At 44.6% G+C, this 19,169-nt stretch overlaps 1 protein-coding gene across 3 annotated transcripts in view; it reads left to right on the top strand.

Moving 5' to 3' along the window:
- Positions 1-19,169, top strand: part of NRXN3 (neurexin 3) — a 983,888-nt gene that overhangs the window by 27,976 nt on the left and 936,743 nt on the right. For all 3 annotated transcript variants that reach the window (XM_059819968.1, XM_059819967.1, XM_059819969.1), the window contains exons 2-3: positions 4,554-4,571; positions 18,123-18,152. In XM_059819968.1, the coding sequence (XP_059675951.1) occupies positions 4,554-4,571; positions 18,123-18,152 (48 nt within the window). The remainder of the gene's footprint in view (positions 1-4,553; positions 4,572-18,122; positions 18,153-19,169) is intronic.

The raw sequence follows: 19,169 nt of genomic DNA, 5'->3' as shown, positions 1-19,169 counted from the left end.
GAGCTCAGTTAAGAGGAAATCACCCAGTTCTGAGTCACCAGCATCTCTTACTACCACACCACAGGAGTCCAGGCTAGCTCATCACATATCTTTTGATGCTGCCATAAATGCGTCAGTCTATGGTCTCTGAACTGTTTTCATATATATCAGTAAGTCAAAGTAGGTGACTGAGAGTTCTCAATCAGTCATGCTTCTGCCAGTGAAATTGTACCTATGTCCATTTTCTGTATTTGCAGCAGGATGAGAGCCAAATCTGCTTTAGAAAAGCTTTTTTAGGTGTTGGTAACTGAATGAGCTTCAGAATAAGGTCATTTTCCTGTCTGAAGGCAGGATCTCCTCTTATTTGGGAGTGGGTCTCCTATGACAAAAGATGCCTCTAAGTGTCATAACTTCTGCCCTCTTCTTTTCCCCAGTTTTTGCCTGCTCCCCAGTCCTCTTCACACACTGGTGTTCAGAGAGAGGGTAACCACAGAGCCTTGGAGGGGGATGCTGGAGAGCTTGAGGGACTCGTAGTACAAGACTTTTAGGTGCCATTCACTTCTAGGTGTTTATTTCCGCTTAGCCCAGGATGCTCCTGCCTTAACAACTGGTTTGCGATGTGTGAATTCAGTCAGTGGCTCTCAGTTTAGCTGGCAGAAGACAGGTGTCCACAGCTCATCAAAGCGGGGGATGAGATTGAATGGACCATGGAGATGGGGGAAAGGTTGCTTCATGTCAAGGTGATGTGTACTGCTAGGGCTGATGTACATAGAAAGTCTGTGCTATCCTTGTATTCCAGTTGGAGAGAGAAGTGCACTCTCATGACACCTTCCCTTATCGCTAAACTTTTTGTTAAAAATGTTAGAGTTAAAAATACGTCCGATGTTTCCTCTACAGGCACGGGAATGATCTGAGCTATAATAATGTTTGCTTTGTTCCTTCCACTCCCCTTCATCCTCCTCCTTCCCCTTCCACCCCACCCAGATGGCTGGGGCTGCACCAGACAAAGGCAGCAGCCCTGCTGATCCCTCTTTCAACCCAGCTATTAGCATCAAAGAACAAAAGCAAACAGCACCAGCTTTTTGCTCTGCCCTTTACAAAGGAGCAATAAATGGACTCTTGTGTATAGGATAAAGCAAACTCTGCCTTGTCTTTTGTTAAGAGGCAGACCTTCCTGTGTTTGAAGTGCTCTGAGATGGAGAAAGTGGGGAAACCTCCATCTTCACGGCAGTAAGTCCCATGGTCACTGGGCTTTTTGTTAGCCATGAACCCATGGAACCCATGAACTGCATACTGCCTGTTTAATTGGGGAACACTGTACCTCCTCAGTCCCTGTGACAGGTAGGAGGTCCCTACGGGGGGGAGGAAGGTAGTGCTGGTGGAAGAGGAAGAGAGCAGGCACATGTTTTAAACAGTCCTTTTGAAAACAAACCAGAAAAGCATGAAGAGAATTTGAGAGAATGTCTCAGATGACAGGGTCTGAAGGAGAATCAACTCAGCTCCCCAAATCTGGTCACTCTGCCTATTTGCCATCTCTGTCTTCTACCTTTCTTGAGGCATTAGATTTCTTCTAATTGTGGAGCCACCAGCCATAAGGTACTGCATCAGAGGTTTCTTATTAAGGGTCACTTTTGTTCATATATGCAACCACAGTTTTAATTGTGCACCACAGTGGAAGGGCACACCACACTGCAGAGGTGTTATGGGGTTTCCTGTGAGGACTTGCATGGTGATTTCAATTGTATGCCACAGTGGTATTTATTGTAGAGTCTTTTGTGAGGACTGACTGGCTATATGCCATTTCTGCCTTCACAAAGAAAGTGGTGCTTTCTCATGTGTGTTTTTAAAATAAAAAACAAGTACTTTCACCATTTGAAAATCAGCATTTGCCAGCAGATACCACATGGGGGGGTGTCTGCAATACAAGAAACTCCCTTTTTATTTGCTATGGGAAGTAACATGAATGACCTGGGCTGCCACTCAGGTAAATACTGCAGAAGTGTTGCAGAGATGCAAACAGTGACTTTTCTGATGCAGCTAGTGTATACAGAAATTGTGTTGGGTGGAGGCTTTCCAAAAAAGGTACAGCAAGAAGAAAGTTAAGAGTAAAACCAGTCATGATTGGGGATGCCTGCTCTTAGGGACATCAGAACAAAAAATATGGGTAAGAGGAAATCCCCTTGCTGTACGCCCCCTGTTACTTGCGATTGAGAAACTACGTTTTAAAGAGGCTTGTGTAGCTCTTAACACTTCATTGTTCCCCTTTTTAACAGCTTCATGACCTGTTTAATTCACACACAGTTAAATAAGTATTATTTCAAGCAGTGTATCAGTTACAGCCCACTGCCTCTTCTCTTATTTGCTTAATGTGTTTATCCCTTGCTCACCCTTGGTTAGCTCTTTCCTTTGCCCTTTATTCCCTAAACATCCCACAGATTTCCTCCTGGAGCACAGACACCCTGGTGAGGCTGCCTGCTGTTCCTGGGCCCTGGAGGTAGCCCAGGCTGCAGCTGTGCCCGCTCCTTTGTCAGGCATGCAAGGGAGGCTGAGAGGACAACGTGGGTCTAGAGCTTTGTACCTGCTTCAAATAGGCTTTGGGGCAGCTGCTGGATTATTGGAAATATTCTCAGTACTTTATGGTGCTCCTTTCTTCCTTTTCTGAAACGTGTGATCATCTTCTCTTGCTGCCACTGATTTTCCCCAAGCAACACCTCAACTCAGGTCCTAGGTGTGGACTTCTAAATTCTTCGGCATCATGCTCACATTCTGCAGTGGTGTTTAAGGGTCTGCTCCTTCCTTCTGCCCCTGCTCTCACCTCCTTTTGCCTTCCATCCTCAGTGCATGCATTACTGCCTGACTCTTGTTTTCTTTTCCTACCAAAAAATAGTTACTTTCAGGCAAACTTTCAGTGCTAAGTGTTGTTCCAGGCTCGCATGCCAAAACACCAATTCTTAGATACAATTAGGTGTTAAAAGAGGAAAGGCAACAAATAACACTCATCAGATCTGACATACATGTTTAGTTGAAGCTGTGGAAATTAAATGAGTTGATGCAACAGTCCCTCCCCTCTTTGTGCATTGTTTTATTTGGGTTATTACCTCCTTAGGGAAGGATGGCTTGATATATGTGTGATGTGCCACAGGGACTTTTCCTCAAATGATTCTGGAGTCATTACAAAGTGATAAACAAAAAGCAACATGCACAGGAATCACTCGCTCACAACTGAAATGCAAGTGTCTCAGGAAGACAAGTGGCACCGGTTTCACAGCAACACAGATGGTTTGGACAGGAAGGGGGAATACTGGTGGCAATTGGAGGGGATATTTGGGAAGGAGAATACATTCTTAGACCTTGGTGTGTAGCCAAAGCACCCAGCATGTCACGCTCCTAGACTTGTGGCAGAAGTGGTCTGGGACCTGTAGTAATCCAAATCGTTAATGTATTGCTTTGAAGTCTTACTGGAAAGATGATACCTGTAGCAGCACAACTCCCGGGCAAGGTACAAGTCTCCAGGGAAGAATGCTACCTATGGGCCTAGCCCCACTCTTTCCTCAATCAAGTTCATTTTTCTCTTTGGAGGGTTGCCTTGGAAGGAAAATATTGATCAAGTCTAATCCCATGAGATTTCAGGGGTTCCTCCCTCATGGTGTTATGATAAGTGTAGCTATTCAGAGCAAGACTAAACTTGGGATGCTAAAAAAGTTACGAGAGGCATTTTTTTAAAGTACATTCTCTGGGATTGGTGGGCTTTGCCTAAAACAGACACTACATTCAAAGATATGCCTTTTCTGTGATCGATACTATCACTTACATAGTCTTGCTCCCCTCTTTTTTAAAGGACTAATTTATTCTGGGATTTATGTGATTGATTCTAAAAAGTGGTCTTATGTCACAAAGAGAAAAAATACTGAATGACATTTGGTCTGAATTCAGCATCTTGTGAAAAGACAACATGTGGGACGTACAAGCCGCTGGCACTCCTTCTCCCCCACCCCTGCTGCTGTCTGCAATGAAGGATGTTGTTTTGGGAATGACGGGCAGGAGGAATGAAAAAGAATGAGCTCTCTTCTAGACTTTGGGACTATGTTGAGTGTCTTGCACCTGGTCATAAATTCACATGGCCCCTCGTAAAAGGGGAGCAGGTTCTTTTCTTTCTTCTGAAAACTTGCTTGAATTTATGTGCAATAGAAACCTACTGCAGGCAGGTTGTTTTATATTTCTTTCTTTTGCATTTGTGTGTGAAAAACAGTAGAATATTTTAACCAATATTCTTACAGGAACTGACGTGGCTTGGTTCTATCTGATTCCAGGAACTCTCTCTCCGGACAGATATGATGATGGATTCATTTTTACATGCACAGTGGAAAGGGAGCCAACGCCTCCCCCCTTGCATGGCTGGGTGCTTGGCTGCAGATGGGTGGCCGTCAAACAAGCCTAATTACTTCTGGTTTTGCATGAAATTGATTTCCATGCAAGGATGCTGAGTTGCTGTGTGCATCTCTAATGGCTTTTCTCTCTTCTCTCTCTCTCTTTTCCTTTTCTCCCTTCTGCTTGCCATGAAAACACCTCGACAGATGTCAATCATATTCCAGGTAAGTGTTGCTTTTGCTGAGCTGAAAGGCTGCTCTTTAAGGAGTGGTGGTGGGCAGTTACCAGGGGCAGAATTCTCATCCTGCTTCCTGAGAGCGTACAGAAGAGATCTTCATATTGGACATCACAGGATCTGGATTGCAGTCTTTGCTAAAAGGAGGGCTTCATAGCAGCAAAGGTTGCAAACTTCCCTCTTCAGAGATTACATTGTGTTGGTCAGTTAAAGGGATGTTTTCTGAATGAAAATTACATTAAAAGTGGTTGCTTGTATTGCTAATTACCTGGCATTGAACATTGCATTATATACAGTTTATTTCTGATACATCTGTGTGTAGTTTGGCATACAAATCTAGTTCAGTCATTTTCCTTCTCCTACTGCAGTCTACTCCATTTGCTAGTCCCACTGAAAACCTTTTGAGTTGCATTTCCACTAACAAAGGGTCTTTTTGTTATTTTATTTTAGGTTTTAAAAACCAGTGAGTATCTTTCTGCCCAGTTGTGAATGTGTGATATTATTTAGGTATCAATACTTCAATTCCCGACAGGGCACAAATTATTCATTTAAATGGAAAAAAGAATTTGTGTTTTGTGTGCTTGTTTATTTGGGGAGTTCTTCCACAAGGAAGTATTTTACCACAGAGAACTCCAAACCTCCCTCCTTAGATTGCTCTCTCATTACTGAAAGGATCTGAGTCCCCCAACTTCAGCTACAAGGGTTAATCAAACTACACCACCTTACACTGTAGTCCACATCCTGTTGCCACTGAAGCTTAAGAAACTAATTTTTAGCTCATGCTCAGGCAGCTCCACCTGGTTTATCATTATGTGAAATGGAAATGAGAGCCCAGGGAAGCAGCTGGCATTGCCCTGGCTGGAGTGGGATGATGGGAGAATCAAGGCTCTTCCTTCTCAGCTTTCTGCATAGATTTTGCTACACCCAACCTGGACCTGGAATGAGTTCTTCATTCAATTTGCTTCTTTTCTGCACTTGGATAATCAGATTTTGTGAAACACTTCAGAGAGATGCAGTGAGGGCCAGCCACTCGGGTAATTTCCCTGCATATTTAGTTTTTGGCTTCTCTCGTCAGCCCCCTTTTTGTTCTGCTGTGGTCCTTTGCATTCTGTGCATATCTCAGCTGGCAACAAAGGGGATGGAAGTGACCAAATGGCAAATGTTGCCTGGCATGCCTTGGAAAGAAAGGCTCCATCAACAGTAGCATTGAATCCTTTCAGTGACCCACAGGGCTGAACATGTACCTTCTCTGCCCCAGTCTGAGGTGTCCAGGAGCTCCTGCCTCCTCTCATCTTGGTAGGATCTGGCAGGATCTGACAGGATATGCATCAAGCGTTCGGGGTCACAGGTCTCTCCACCACATCCTGAAGCTGTTGGGGTCTACGGCAGAGGAGGATGGTTGAACTGGGAAGGCATGGCCTTGCTATGCTCTACCAGTACGACTCATGATATTATGCCACAAATAAGTGTTGCCTCGAACAACATCCGTGTAGGGGCCCAAGCAGAGGTGGCACAACCAGGACAGGACCATGCTACTGTTTCTGTGGGCACACTGGAGCAGTCCATCCTTCTGCTCTCTGAATGGACTCTTCTGCCTCGCTGCCCTCTTATTCTCATAATTTCACAGAATCACAGAATCACTAAGGTTGGAAAAGACGTGTAAGATCATCGAGTCCAACCATCAACCCAACACCACCATGCCAGCTAAACCGTGTCCCGCAATGCCATGTCCACACGTTCCTTGAACACCTCCAGGGAGGGTGACTCCACCACCTCCTTGGGCAGCCTGTTCCAGTGTTTCAACACTCTCTCAGTAAAGAAATTTTTCCTAATATCCAGCCTGAACCTCCCCTGGCGCAACTTGAGGCCATTTCCTCTTGTCTGATCGCTAGTCACTTGGGAGAAGAGGCCAACACCCATCTCTCTGCAACCCCCTTTCAGGTAATTGTAGAGAGCGATAAGGTCTCCCCTCAGCCTCCTCTTCTGCAGACTGAACAACCCCAGCTCTCTCAGCTGCTCCTCATAAGGCTTGTGCTCCAGACCCCTCACCAGCTTCATCGCCCTTCTCTGGACACGCTTCAGCACCTCAATGTCTTTCTTGTAGTGAGGGGCCCAAAAATGAATACAGTATTTGAGGTGCGGCCTCACCATCACTGAGTACAGGGGCACGATCACCTCCCTACTTCTGCTGGCCACACTATTTCTGATACAGGCCAGGATGCCGTTGGCCTTCTTGGCCACCTGGGCACACTGCTGGCTCATATTCAGCCGGCTGTCAACCAACACCCCAGGTCCTTTTCCACCAAGCAGCTTTCCAGCCACTCGTTCCCAAGCCTGTAGCATTGCCTGGGGTTGTTGTGGCCAAAGTGCAGGACCCGGCACTTGGCCTTGTTGACCCTCATACAATTGGCCTCGGCCCATCGATGCAGCCTGTCCCGATCCCTCTGCAGAGCCTTCCTACCCTCAAGCAGATCAACGGTCCTGCCCAACTTGGTGTTGTCTGCAAACTTGCTGACAGAGCACTCAATCCCTTCATACAGACCATTGATAAATATATTAAACAGAACTGGACCCAATACTGAGCCCTGGGGAACACCGCTTGTGACCGGCTGTTGACTGGATTTAACTCCATTCACTGCAACTCTCTGCGCTTGGCTGTCCAGCCAGTTTTTACCCAGCAAAGAGTATTTATATGCTTGGGTATGCATTTTTTATTCTCCCCATTGCTCATACACATTTGTTCTTGTTCTCAGGACTGCTGTGTGCTTTCTCATGTGGATTTCTAGTCACATATGAATGCTCTTTTCCATGTGCTCTCGCACTCATCTGTATATTTTCAGTTTGACAATTACCTACACCTCATTACTGGGCTCTGTAACTTTCTGCTCCTAGGCAGTCTAATCCCTCCGTTCATCTCCTCCTGCAGAGGACACTGGCATATCTGCATGACTGGGCGGTGACACGGACCACTGGGAGGGTTTGGTTGTGCACTTACTCTCTGCCCAGCTGTGCAGAAGCTTTCTTCCTATTTAGCCATCCAACTATCTTGTGAGGACAGAACCCCGGGCCCCTGTCAAAATGGTTACTTTAACCATCCGCTGTTTGCAAGACAATTTAGGGATTTTATGAGCTAGTGGTAACTGTTTACCCACAGGCAGCAGAAGGGCTGTAAAGAGCCCATTGATTAACTGAGTGGTTTTTATTGTTGAATAGACTGGTTAGAACTAATTCCCCAGTAAGAGAAGATAGCTGTGAATAGGCTGGGGCTGGCAGCAGTGGGGACCACAGGGCTCTGCTGGGCGCAGTTCCTGCAAGATGCAAAGAAGTTGGTCTTGTTCAAAGTAAACAGAAATGTGTAGTATGAGCCTTCCCTAGCTGCGAGGTCTCTGCTTGTGAAGAAGGGGTACTCCAGGGGGCTGGTGTGCTACACTCCTTTCAAGAGCTGACTGAAGATCCCCTCTTGCTTATTTCACAAAAGAAAGGAGTTTTTCAGATGTTAGTCCAGCTGCTCTGCAAATGTTACGTCCCCAGTCACAAAATAACACCACCACATTTTAAGCAGTGAAATCAAGTATTTAGAGCAGGGCCCTGCAGTTGGGACTGTTGCTGTCTTTACATAGCTGGGTCACTAACTCACTGGGTCATGTAGAGGAGAAATAACTTCTCCGTTCAGTACTTCAGTTTTCCCTTTGGGGTTGTAACTACAGCCTCACCTCACTTTCACAAGATGCTTAGAGATCTTGGGCTGAACATTATGGAGGTTAAGAGCCTTATTACAGAGATTAAGTGCCTTGGCTGGGGAGCGGTGTGCAGCACAGACCAGAATGGATGTCTCTGTCACATCTGCACAATGTCTACCCCTTTCTTTGCACTTTCTACTCTATGCCAGTGGTCTAGGTTCTGAAAGACAAATTGTTGGGAAAAGACCAGTAGATCAAGGAGCAAGTGATATATGATCCTGTCTCAGTTTTTTTTTAGTGGAAGAATGCAGGAGAAAGAACTAAATATGGGTCCTTGATATTATGGTGACTGGTGCTGATACCTGGGGGGTGTAGAAGTTTAAATAGTGCTTTTCCTATTCTTGCCATGCTTATCCCCTCTGTGGGAGAGATCTTCAGATGTTCATGGAGAGGAGGCTAAGAGATGAAGTTCTGGGCATTTAGCTGTCATGATTTTACTGCTGACTAGTTTGCATGTAACTGAATGGACACAACCCAGTAGAAATGACCTAGTTAGTTGGGGTGCTGAGGAAAAATTAGTCCTTGTTTGCCTGAACAACTCCTTCATAAGGATACAGAGATCCTTGAAGGCACAAGCATACTAGCACTTTTTTGATCCAGGTCTTTAACCTTTCATACTTCTTTCCTTTCTTCATCTCGGGGCTGCTGTTTTAGTCTGTCTCCCTAACTCTATGTCATAGGGTCATTTAAGCAGTACCTGTATGCTGGCTTCTGCTTCCTTGAAGCTGAACTCTGCTTTCTGGGCATGAAAATGTGTGAATTGTGTTTTAGTCCATCTGAAGTTTCCTATTTGCAGAAGGTACTAGGTCAGAGTAAGAATCCACTCATGCTGTATCTTCAGTGCCACTCAGGTGTTTGAAACCATTTTGTACAGGCTTATGTTCTTTTTCATAGGTACCATCATTGTTTTCATTCTTGCATGCCCTTTGCACAAGCACTGTCCCCAAATTAGATTCTCTTGCACTGAAATGTGAATGTTTTTCAGCTCTGTGCACACCCATTTGCAACAATATGGCAGTAGTGATCACTGGGGTGAGAGCAAGAATTCATCTAGCTCAAAAGCATCTTTTTATGGAAGTAGATGCTTTGGAAGAAGTTTAAGAAACTACGTTAGCATTGGTCTTGTCCTGATATACCTTTGTGGTTTCTGGTAGTCACTGTTTTAAGGACTTTCAGACCTGATACTGCATCCAGATCACAGTCTTGAACAGTCATTGATGGACATATTTTCTCTGGACGTGTCCAGTCTTTGTTTTTCTTAATTCACTTATATTTTTTAACTTCACAGTATCCTGTGATAACAAGTCCCATTGTTTAATCATTCAAATGTGGGAAGTACTTTCTTTCACTTGTTTTTACACCTATTACTTGAGAATTTCATTCAGTGACTCTTACGCCTTGTGTTCTGACAAATAGGGAAAAAAAATACTCCCTGCTCACCTGCTCTGTATTATTTGGTATTTTACTTCTACCATATGTATTGTCAGAGATGTCTTTTCCAAGCTGAAGAATTCTAGTCCATGCCTAACAGTTCTTTTTTTTCCCAACTTGTGCACTTACTGGATCAGGTGCTCTGATTTGCAGTGATACACATCTTCTTATGGGTCAGCCATAAAATGCATTCACGTTCAGGTCTTGCTACCTGCACACATTCTCTTGTGCTTGTGGCCATTTTGCGAACACTTGCCTGTTTATTTTCATGCTTTCAAACACCACCATGTTTGTAGCCTTCCCTATGTGAATACTTCTAGGAATATGCCATGTGCAATGTCAGAATACTGTTTCTGCTGTGGGGGAAAGGAGATAGTATGGTTTGATCACTATTTCTGCCCATAGATGTTGGGGTAAACGACTTTCTCTTTGGCTTCTACCTCATGCTTTTACTCTTTTGATCACTCAGAGTAGGTGTCAGTCACCCTGACTCACTGCCCTCGATAATGACAAAACGTATCCTGGAATTGCATAGCAGAGGAAGCAAAGGGGATGCAAAAGAGGAACTAGCACAGCTGTTGTGTGTAATTGGATTGGAAGTGGGCCTCCGGCTACAATGACAAAACTGCACTCCCGGCTGGCCTCACTGCTGGGGCCTGGGAGGAGCCCTTGGCTGTTGTGCATATCATGGTTAAATCAAACAAAAATGACTGCTCCCCAGCCTGTGCTACTGCTTTGCCCAGTTAGAAAAAACACGCACCGTGTATGCCAGCAGCCAAAGAATCAGGTCATCCTCTTGGCAAAGCTGACCTTTGTAGCAGGTAAAAGGTCTGAACTAGGTCTCAGAATGATTTTTCCTCTTCATCCATTCTTCACATCTCTCAAGACAAAGGTTTTACTTCTTCCTCTGAGTCCCATCCTTTGGCCCTGCTGGAATGCCCTCTTTTTGGTACATGGGGACTCTTAGGGAGTCTTCCTTGGTCTTTGGGTTTTAGAAAACCTTAAGATGCCTATTTTAAGAAGGACCAAGTGGGAGACGAGGGACTTGTTAGCTCTCCTCCCTAACTAGAAAAGGGAACTGCTAATGGAGCTGGGATAGGAGGCTCAGAGGAGAAAAAAAGCCTATTTCTTAAGGAATTACTAGTTTTAGGAAATTAGGAAAGGAGGTGTAAACAACAGACTCCATCACTCATCAGTGTGCTCTTCTCTATAGTAGATGTCATTTTATTTTTGGAAGAATCCCTGGTTTGCATGGTTTCTTTCTTCAGCTCTGCCGTAAATGATTTCCATGTATACCCTGGACCAGAAAGCACGATGCCCTGCCTCAGACATACATTGCAGCTGGCCATGTTATTGTTTGAACGGGTCACGGAGCCTGATACCCAGGAAACGATCCTCTGTGGGCAAGCCTGCCCCTGGGGAGAGCTGGGCTGCTGCTGCTGCCTGGCAGTCTCTCTTCCCATTCATTAAGAGCTTTTGGGCTAATCATCTGGCAGCATCATTAAAAGGGAAATACTGAGGCTGCCCGCTTTAACAGAGCAATTCAGCAGTGCACGCACACCCATGCACACGTGTGCACCCCCAGAGCACAGGCCCAGTAACATGGGACAAGCTGTAATTAACTAGATGAAGGAGTCCATCTTCCTTTGTTGCTGCAATCAGTTGTCACTCTCAGCTGTATTTTGTGCTCTCCCCACCTTCTTAGGTTTTGTGGCTTTATTTTTTCATTTTAAGTGCTAAGTACCCAAATGTGGTGCTGGGGCGGCAGTGGGGGCGAGGTTCAAACTCCCTCCAAGGTTTCCTTCATTTTTTCCTCCACCCTGAAAATTGCCCCTAATGAATCTTTAAAGATGAGAACTGCTATTTAACTACACTGCTCTTTCATATCGTTGTACTCTGAAGCTACTTTTAAAAATGTCCTTCTGTCTTCGTAAGAATCCAGTGTTGGCCCTTGATACTTTGTACAATTAGAATCATAGAATCGCTTAGGTTGGAAAAGTCCTGTAAGATAATCAAGTCCAACCATTAACCTAACACTGCTAAGTCCACCACTAAAACATGTCCCTAAGCGCCTCATCCACACAGTCTTTTAAATACCTCCACAGATGGTGACTCAACCACCTCCCTGGGCAGCCCGTTCCAATGTCTGACAACCCTTTCAGTGAAGAAGTTTTTCCTAATATCTGATCTAAATCTCCCCTGGCACAACTTGCAGCCAGTTCCTCTTGTCCTATCACTTGTCATTTGGGAGAAGAGACCAGCACCCACCTCGCTACAACCTCCTTTCAGGTAGTTGTAGAGAGCGATAAGGTCTCCCCTCAGCCTCCTCTTCTGCAGACTGAACAACCCCAGCTCTCTCAGCTGCTCCTCATAAGGCTTGTGCTCCAGACCCCTCACCAGCTTCGTTGCCGTTCTCTGGACATGCTCCATCAACTCAGTGTCTTTCTTGTAGTGAGGGGCCCAAAACTGAACACAGGATTTGAGGTGCGGCCTCACCATCACTGAGTACAGGGGCATGATCACTTCCCTGGTCCTGCTGGCCACACTATTTCTGATACAGGCCAGGATGCCCTTGGCCTTCTTGGCCACCTGGGCACACTGCTGGCTCATATTCAGCCGGCTGTCAATCAACATCCCCAGGTCCTTTTCTGCGGGGCAGCTTTCCAGCCACTCATCCCCAAGCCTGTAGCGTTGCCTGGGGTTGTTGTGGCCAAAGTGCAGGACCCGGCACTTGGCCTTGTTGAACCTCATACAATTGGCCTCGGCCCATCGATGCAGCCTGTCCAGATCCCTCTGTAGAGCCTTCCTACCCTCGAGCAGATCAACGGTCCTGCCCAACTTGGTGTCGTCTGCAAACTTGCTGACAGAGCACTCAATCCCTTCATACAGGTCATTGACAAATGTATTAAACAGAACTGGACCCAATACTGAGCCCTGGGGAACACCGCTTGTGACCGGCTGTTGACTGGATTTAACTCCATTCACCACAACCCTTTGGGCCTGGCCATCCAGCCAGTTTTTTACCCAGCGAAGAGTGCGCCCATTGAAGCCATGTGCAGCCAGTTTCTCCAGGAGAATGCTGTGGTAAATGGTGTCAAAGGCTTCAGTAAAGTCTAGGTAGGCTATATCCACAAGTCTTTCCCTCATGCACTAAGTGGGTCACTTTTTCACAGAAGGAGATCACATTAGTCAAGCAAGACCTGCCTTTCATAAACCCATGCTGACTGGGCCTGATCGCGTGGTTGTCCTGTGTATGCCACATGATGGCACTTAAGATGATCTGCTCCATAATCTTCCCCAGTACCAAGGTCAGGCTGTGACATACCTGTAGTTCCTCAGATCCTCCTTCTGGTCCTTCTTCTAGATGGGCATCACATTTGCTAACCTCCAGTCCACTGGGACCTCCCTGGTTAGCCAGGACTGCTGGTAGATGACGGAAAGTGGCTTGGTGAGCACTTCCGCCAGCTCCCTCAGTACCCTGGGGTGGATCCCATCTGGTCCCATGGACTTGTGTATGTCTATGTGGCGTAGCAGGTCACTAACCATTTCCCCTTGGTTTGTGGGGCTTCATTCTGCTCCCCATCCCTATCTTCCAGCTCAGGGCACTGGGTACCCAGAGAAAACTGGTCTTACTATTAAAGACTGAGGCAAAGAAGGCATTAAGTACCTCAGCCTTTTCTTCATCCTTTGTCACTTAATTTTACTATTAATTAGAGCCACTTAATTTTACTACTTTTATATAGAAAGCAGATGGTTCACAATTTTAAAAAAAATGTAGTTCTTTGAAATGTTACTTTGAGATCAAGGGATATCAACAATAACCTTTAAGAAAATGATTTGGTAGTAGGTTAAAGAAATATCAAAAACCCTCCCAAAACTAAATAGGAAGAGTCAGTTGTGGCAGGCATAAATCATGGCCAGAGAGCCGAGTTTCTATGTTTGTCTGCCCTCAGCAATGGACATATTATTTTAGTAACAGACCAGTGTTCTGAAGAAGCAGGCCACTTTCTTCACATTACTGCTGAATGTCTGAAGAAGCTGGGGCTCCAGAGGCTGAGCACAAGCAGATGCTTACCATTATCTAAGAAACCTGTTGAGAGCCTTCTTCCGAAGCCATGCACTTGTCCTTACTGTCACTCATGTTTGAAGTTCAGGAATAACAAGTCACCAGATTCCTGATTTTTACACAAAATTTCTTTGCAGGAAGATAAGCTATTTATTCTGAGGTTTTCCTAAACCTTTTCCAAAGCACTTGCTACCCACCATTTTTGTTGGGCAGCAGTTGTGCCCAGCCAGTAGATTATTGTAAGAATGACTAGACTGATTTAGAAAAAGCACACAACCCCTTGACCATTGTGGCTCATGCAGGTTTGTGTCAACCTTTTCCCAGTTCTACACTGAGGCTTTAATCAGGGTTTCTTGTTGAACAAATCTAGGATTAAAAGGAAAGCATGTTTCACCTGGATTTAGGTGGAAACTCAGATTTTCTTACACGATTGCCCTGGAATGGGACAGCTATTGGCGCAAACAATGGTTGTATATATGAATAACGTGCTTTGGGGCCTGATATGTTCGTTTAGTGTCCTGAACCTGCACCTTGAATACTGTGTTCAGTTTTGGGCCCCTCACTACAAGAAAGACATTGAGGTGCTGGAGCGTGTCCAGAGAAGGGTGACGAAGCTGGTGAGGGGTCTGGAGCACAAGTCTTATGAGGAGCGGCTGAGGGAGCTGGGGTTGTTTAGCCTGGAGAGGAGGAGGCTGAGGGGAGACCTTATCGCTCTCTACAATTACCTGAAAGGGGGTTGCAGAGAGGTGGGTGTTGGTCTCTTCTCCCAAGTGACTAGTGACAGGACTAGAGGAAATGGCCTCAAGTTGCGCCAGGGGAGGTTCAGGCTAGATATTAGGAAAAAGTTCTTTACTGAGAGAGTAGTGAAACATTGGAATAGGCTGCCCAGGGAGGTGGTAGAGTCACCCTCCCTGGAGGTATTCAAGGAGCGTGTGGATGTGGCATTGTGGGATGTAGCTTGATGGGCATGGTGCTGTGTGGTGTTGGGTGGGTTGGTTTTTGGTGTGGGTTTTTTTTTTTTGTGTTGTTTTTTTTTGTTTTGTTTTGTTTTGGTTTGGTTTTTTTTTTTTTAGGTTGGACTTGATGATCTTACAGGTCTTTTCCAACCTTAGTGATTCTGTGTTTCTGTGATTCTGTGAAAGCTTTGCTAGCCTTTATGGTTGATGCCCAAATAGCATGGTGATAGGTGTCCGCCTTGTTCTGGCAAAATCTGGCCTAGTTTGCAGGTCTGAGCAACTCTCACACCTCTTACATTGCTTCGTTGGATGCTTTATTAGTTTATTGTAGTCCAATAGCAAGTACCACCTCGAGATGTTTTTGACTTTTATGATTTGAAAATTGTTTTAGTGTCTTGTCATATCTTGAAACTGGTATAGAGGTAAGACTATGATGTCAGATCACGTTTTCCGTGTTGATTTTACTGTGACTAATTTGGGGCCTTTGTTACGCATGCTGCAAATGTTACAGATTTTAGATCTCAGTGGTTGAAGGTTTTGGTTGTTAATGACATTTTGTTGGAGATAAATACACTCATTTTCACTCCTACTTTAAATTGCAAGGGAGGAAAATTTTCAGATGAGAAAAGCTGATATGTTATTTCATTATTTATATTATTTTTTCTAATAATGAATCTAGAATTCTGTTGGTGTTCTCTTTGTTAAAATAAGGATCTATGTTGACGGACAACTTAAGAGATAATATTGTTTTTTTGCTATATCGCCAAGTCCACCCTCCTTTTTCTTCCTGTTTTAAAAAGGAAAAAGTACCATTGGGGGGGGGGGGCATTATTTTTCATTAATCTCCCTACTTCCATTGTCCAGTTGGGACTAGAAGATCAAGAGTTACATACAATACCACAGCTGCTGTTGTATTTCAAATTTGTCAAGAAGCAGGAAGAGTCAGAACATTTCTTAGGGAGACTTTCTTTCGCAGGCATTTGAACCAAGGCCAAACCAGGGGCCAGAATGGTGGGTACATCTGGGCAGTGTGCTCACTCCTGGACTGCAGGCGAAGGGCTCTGGGCTGTGTCTGGCTTATCTAACAGATAGGGCACTCAGCATTGGCCTTCTGGGGATAAGGACAAAAGGGGTGTTGACATTCCTGACATTTTGAGATTTTTAAAACTCCTCTGTGGCTGGTGGAAAGAGAAGGGGTCTTCTTATGGTGTGATTCAGGGTGTTTAATGCAGGCTCTTGCTTTGAACCCTCTCTGGTAGTTTCTTTTTGTTAGCGCCCCATCTTCCCAAGTGGACAAGGCCCCTGCCGTCCCCAGCAGCTGCACCTGTTGGTGCTGTGGCTCTTAGGCGAGGCTTCCCTTCCCCGGGGTGTAAAAGGGCTGAGGGCTTGGGACCCCTATCTCTGCTCTGGGTCTGATGTCCCCTCCCTGTTCGGCCAGCTTCAGCTGCATGTCATACTGCCACCTTCTTGCCTTCTCTCCTTTTTCACCATTGCTACAAGGTCTCTGTGCTTTGTAGGTCCTAACAATCATACTTTTGTCTTCTCGTCTTTTACAGTGCCTTTTACAGTGACTTTCAAGTGCCCATTTGGACAGACCTAAGGTTTGCCTATCAGGAATGATGGGGTCAGTGGCCATAAATAGAGACACAAATTCAACCCACTCTGCTAGCAGAGCAAAACGATTTGGTGAAATTATATCTTGTAATTTAGACCAGAAATATGTCCTACAGTATCAAGGCTGCTATGTTTATTTATAGCTAAGAAACCCTAAACCTATATTGTGTTTCTGATTATTTTTCTAAATCCACAGTAATCTTCAAGAACATTAAGATATTTGCATTCTTTAGACTGTACAATTATTAATCCCCTTATCTGGCTTGGAGTTCTCTGTGGGTGAACATATTCTTGGGATGATCTGGATTTTAGATTTCTCCAGCAGATGCAAAGGAAAAATATAAAAGAGAGAGAAATAAACAAATTCAAACTCAGCATGCTGCTTGTTGAAAATTCTTATTCTAATAAATTCATTTGACCTCTCAGTCTCCGTGAAATTAAAAAAGTCACAGCCCTGTTTGATTAAAAATCTGACTTAAGATAGGGTGTGTGTGTAGGGGTGTGTGTGTGTATGTGTGTATCAAAATCCCTGCCATACTAAGCGCCGTGAGAGGTAGGAAATGTGGAGAAGGAATAAAACTAAGGGAAGAAGGCCAGGGAACCAAGTATGAAAGGGGTCAGTCATGGCTTGAGTGGGTAGGACTCAATTTTTGTATATGTTACTTCTGTGATATCATGTGTTGCAAAATTAACTAATGGATCAGTTGATGCTTAATGGATCGGGCATGAATATATATACTATATATAATATATATTACATATGTTATATATATACACTATATATTAGTATCTAAACGATATTTGTATGAATACAGTTGTACAGTAAACAAATTTGAAAATTGGGGCTAGAAATTGATTTTAATTGAAACAAAAAAGGTTTATGCCAGAAAGAGTTATCGGACAGAGACTGGAGCAGCCCAAGTGACCACCACAGCCCCATCTACACACTGACTGTCACTGCTGAGAGGAGCTGTGCTGCTTTCTGGCTTTACCTTGAATTATGAAACTAAAGAGTAGCTTTAGCTATAGAGCCATAAAGTAACACACTGCTCTCAGAAGTTTAATCTCCAGTTCCTCTCAGAAAGGAAAGGGAGTAGTATTGAAAATAGGTTACAGGTAATTTTTTTAGTCCTTGCCAGATCTGATGTATCAGTGTCTAATTAGTAAGTGTGAGCAGTGTTGATCGACTTCTAAAAATACATGCTGAAGTCACCACGTTCAAGAATGAGGATAGATTTGTGTGTGTGTGTTTATGTATTTAGCCCAGATATTTCATCTGAAGCAGATGTGGTAGGATCATGGCAACCCTTTCACTGACCACTGCAGCCTTGAAGTTTAAATCTTTATCTGAGGAGAAGTTACTTCTAAAGCTTTCCAGATGAGCGAATGCTCCCTGCAGAGCCCCATTGCAGATGTTGGCTTTCCCAGCCCATTTAGCCATACCGGTGTGCAGTGCCTCTGGAGTCACTCCCGAGGGGTATGATGAACCTAAAACACAGTTGTGCAACTACCAGCAGGTTTTTTCTACCTGTGACAGATGCTTTTCTGCTCAGTGTGGAAAGCAACACCTGCATATGTGTGTGCCCTGTGTGCTACACCCATACTTGGTCTAGTTCAAGTATGTGAGCTCCAATCCTGAGAGGTATTGGACTGCAACCAGTGTGCATGGATATTGCTGCTTCTTTTTCTATTTTGTTCTTTTTTCTTACTTCCTCTCTCTCTCTCTTTCAAAGGCCTCTCACACCTGATGATGGGTGAACAAGGTAAGTCCTTTGACTTTCTCTTTGTTTCAGTCACTGATGGTAAAAGAGCTTTGTCCCTGCTGCTTTTCTGAGCTGGGCTTTGCATGATAAAAGCAACTAAGCCTGATGGGTGCCAGTCAAACCATTTGCATTTTTGCCTCTGTGTTCCATGAGCCATGGCTACTTGTCAGCCTGGGACTCAGGTGCCCAGGACTGAGCAGGAAATGATTCCATGGACAGTAAAGAGGTATGCTTTCCCCTTCCATGCAGCCCACCAACTATTTTATCTTGCCATTTTTTTCTTGTTGTGCCAGCTGTAATGACTCCCACTTCTGCCTGGTAAATGTAGACCTCAGTGTTGGTCTTTATTTTAAGAGTGCAATTATTACAAAAAATATGTTAATAGTCCTCATGGCATGATCCTAACTCATTATGAATCCTGAGGAAATTTGCATATAATGGCCTATAAGTCCTGTGTCTGCAATTTAAAATATTCAAATATGCACAGAGCAAAATGGTTTAGAAAAAGAACAAGGCTAACCCCAGCCTGGGCTACAGATGGGATCTAGGCCTGTATCAGAGTTCACATTTTAATATCTCAGCCTGGATTGTGTTACAGATCTATTGGCTGTGACATGATGGGATCATTAGTCCCATTTTGCACTATGGGGGTGTGGAGCAAGAAGCTGGTGAGGAGACGTGGGGTGAGGAGAGGGGTGATTCTGTTTTCCTTGGACAGTGTCAGCATCTTGCTGACATGGGTACACAGGGAGGAGTTAGCAGCACTGCTGGTGATGCATTCTGGTCTTGCAAATGCAGGAGTGAAATGGTTGAAGACTTAATGCAAGGTGTGTGCACATGGGGCACTAGGAGGACCAGATCAGCTGTTTGTCTATGGGGAGAAAATGTGAGTTTTGACTCTAAAGCCGGATGAGGCTTTCCTAGACTAGATGTACACAATAGTGGTTTTGCCATTAAGTGAACATGTATCTGAGGTTAGACAGTCCAAAGAATTAATAAGATAGAACGTAGTGCCTG

The sequence above is a fragment of the Gavia stellata genome, chromosome 7, assembly GCF_030936135.1.
Source record: "Gavia stellata isolate bGavSte3 chromosome 7, bGavSte3.hap2, whole genome shotgun sequence".
In the NCBI taxonomy this organism is placed as follows: Eukaryota; Metazoa; Chordata; class Aves; order Gaviiformes; family Gaviidae; genus Gavia; species Gavia stellata.
This window is presented reverse-complemented; position numbering and strand designations above follow the sequence as displayed.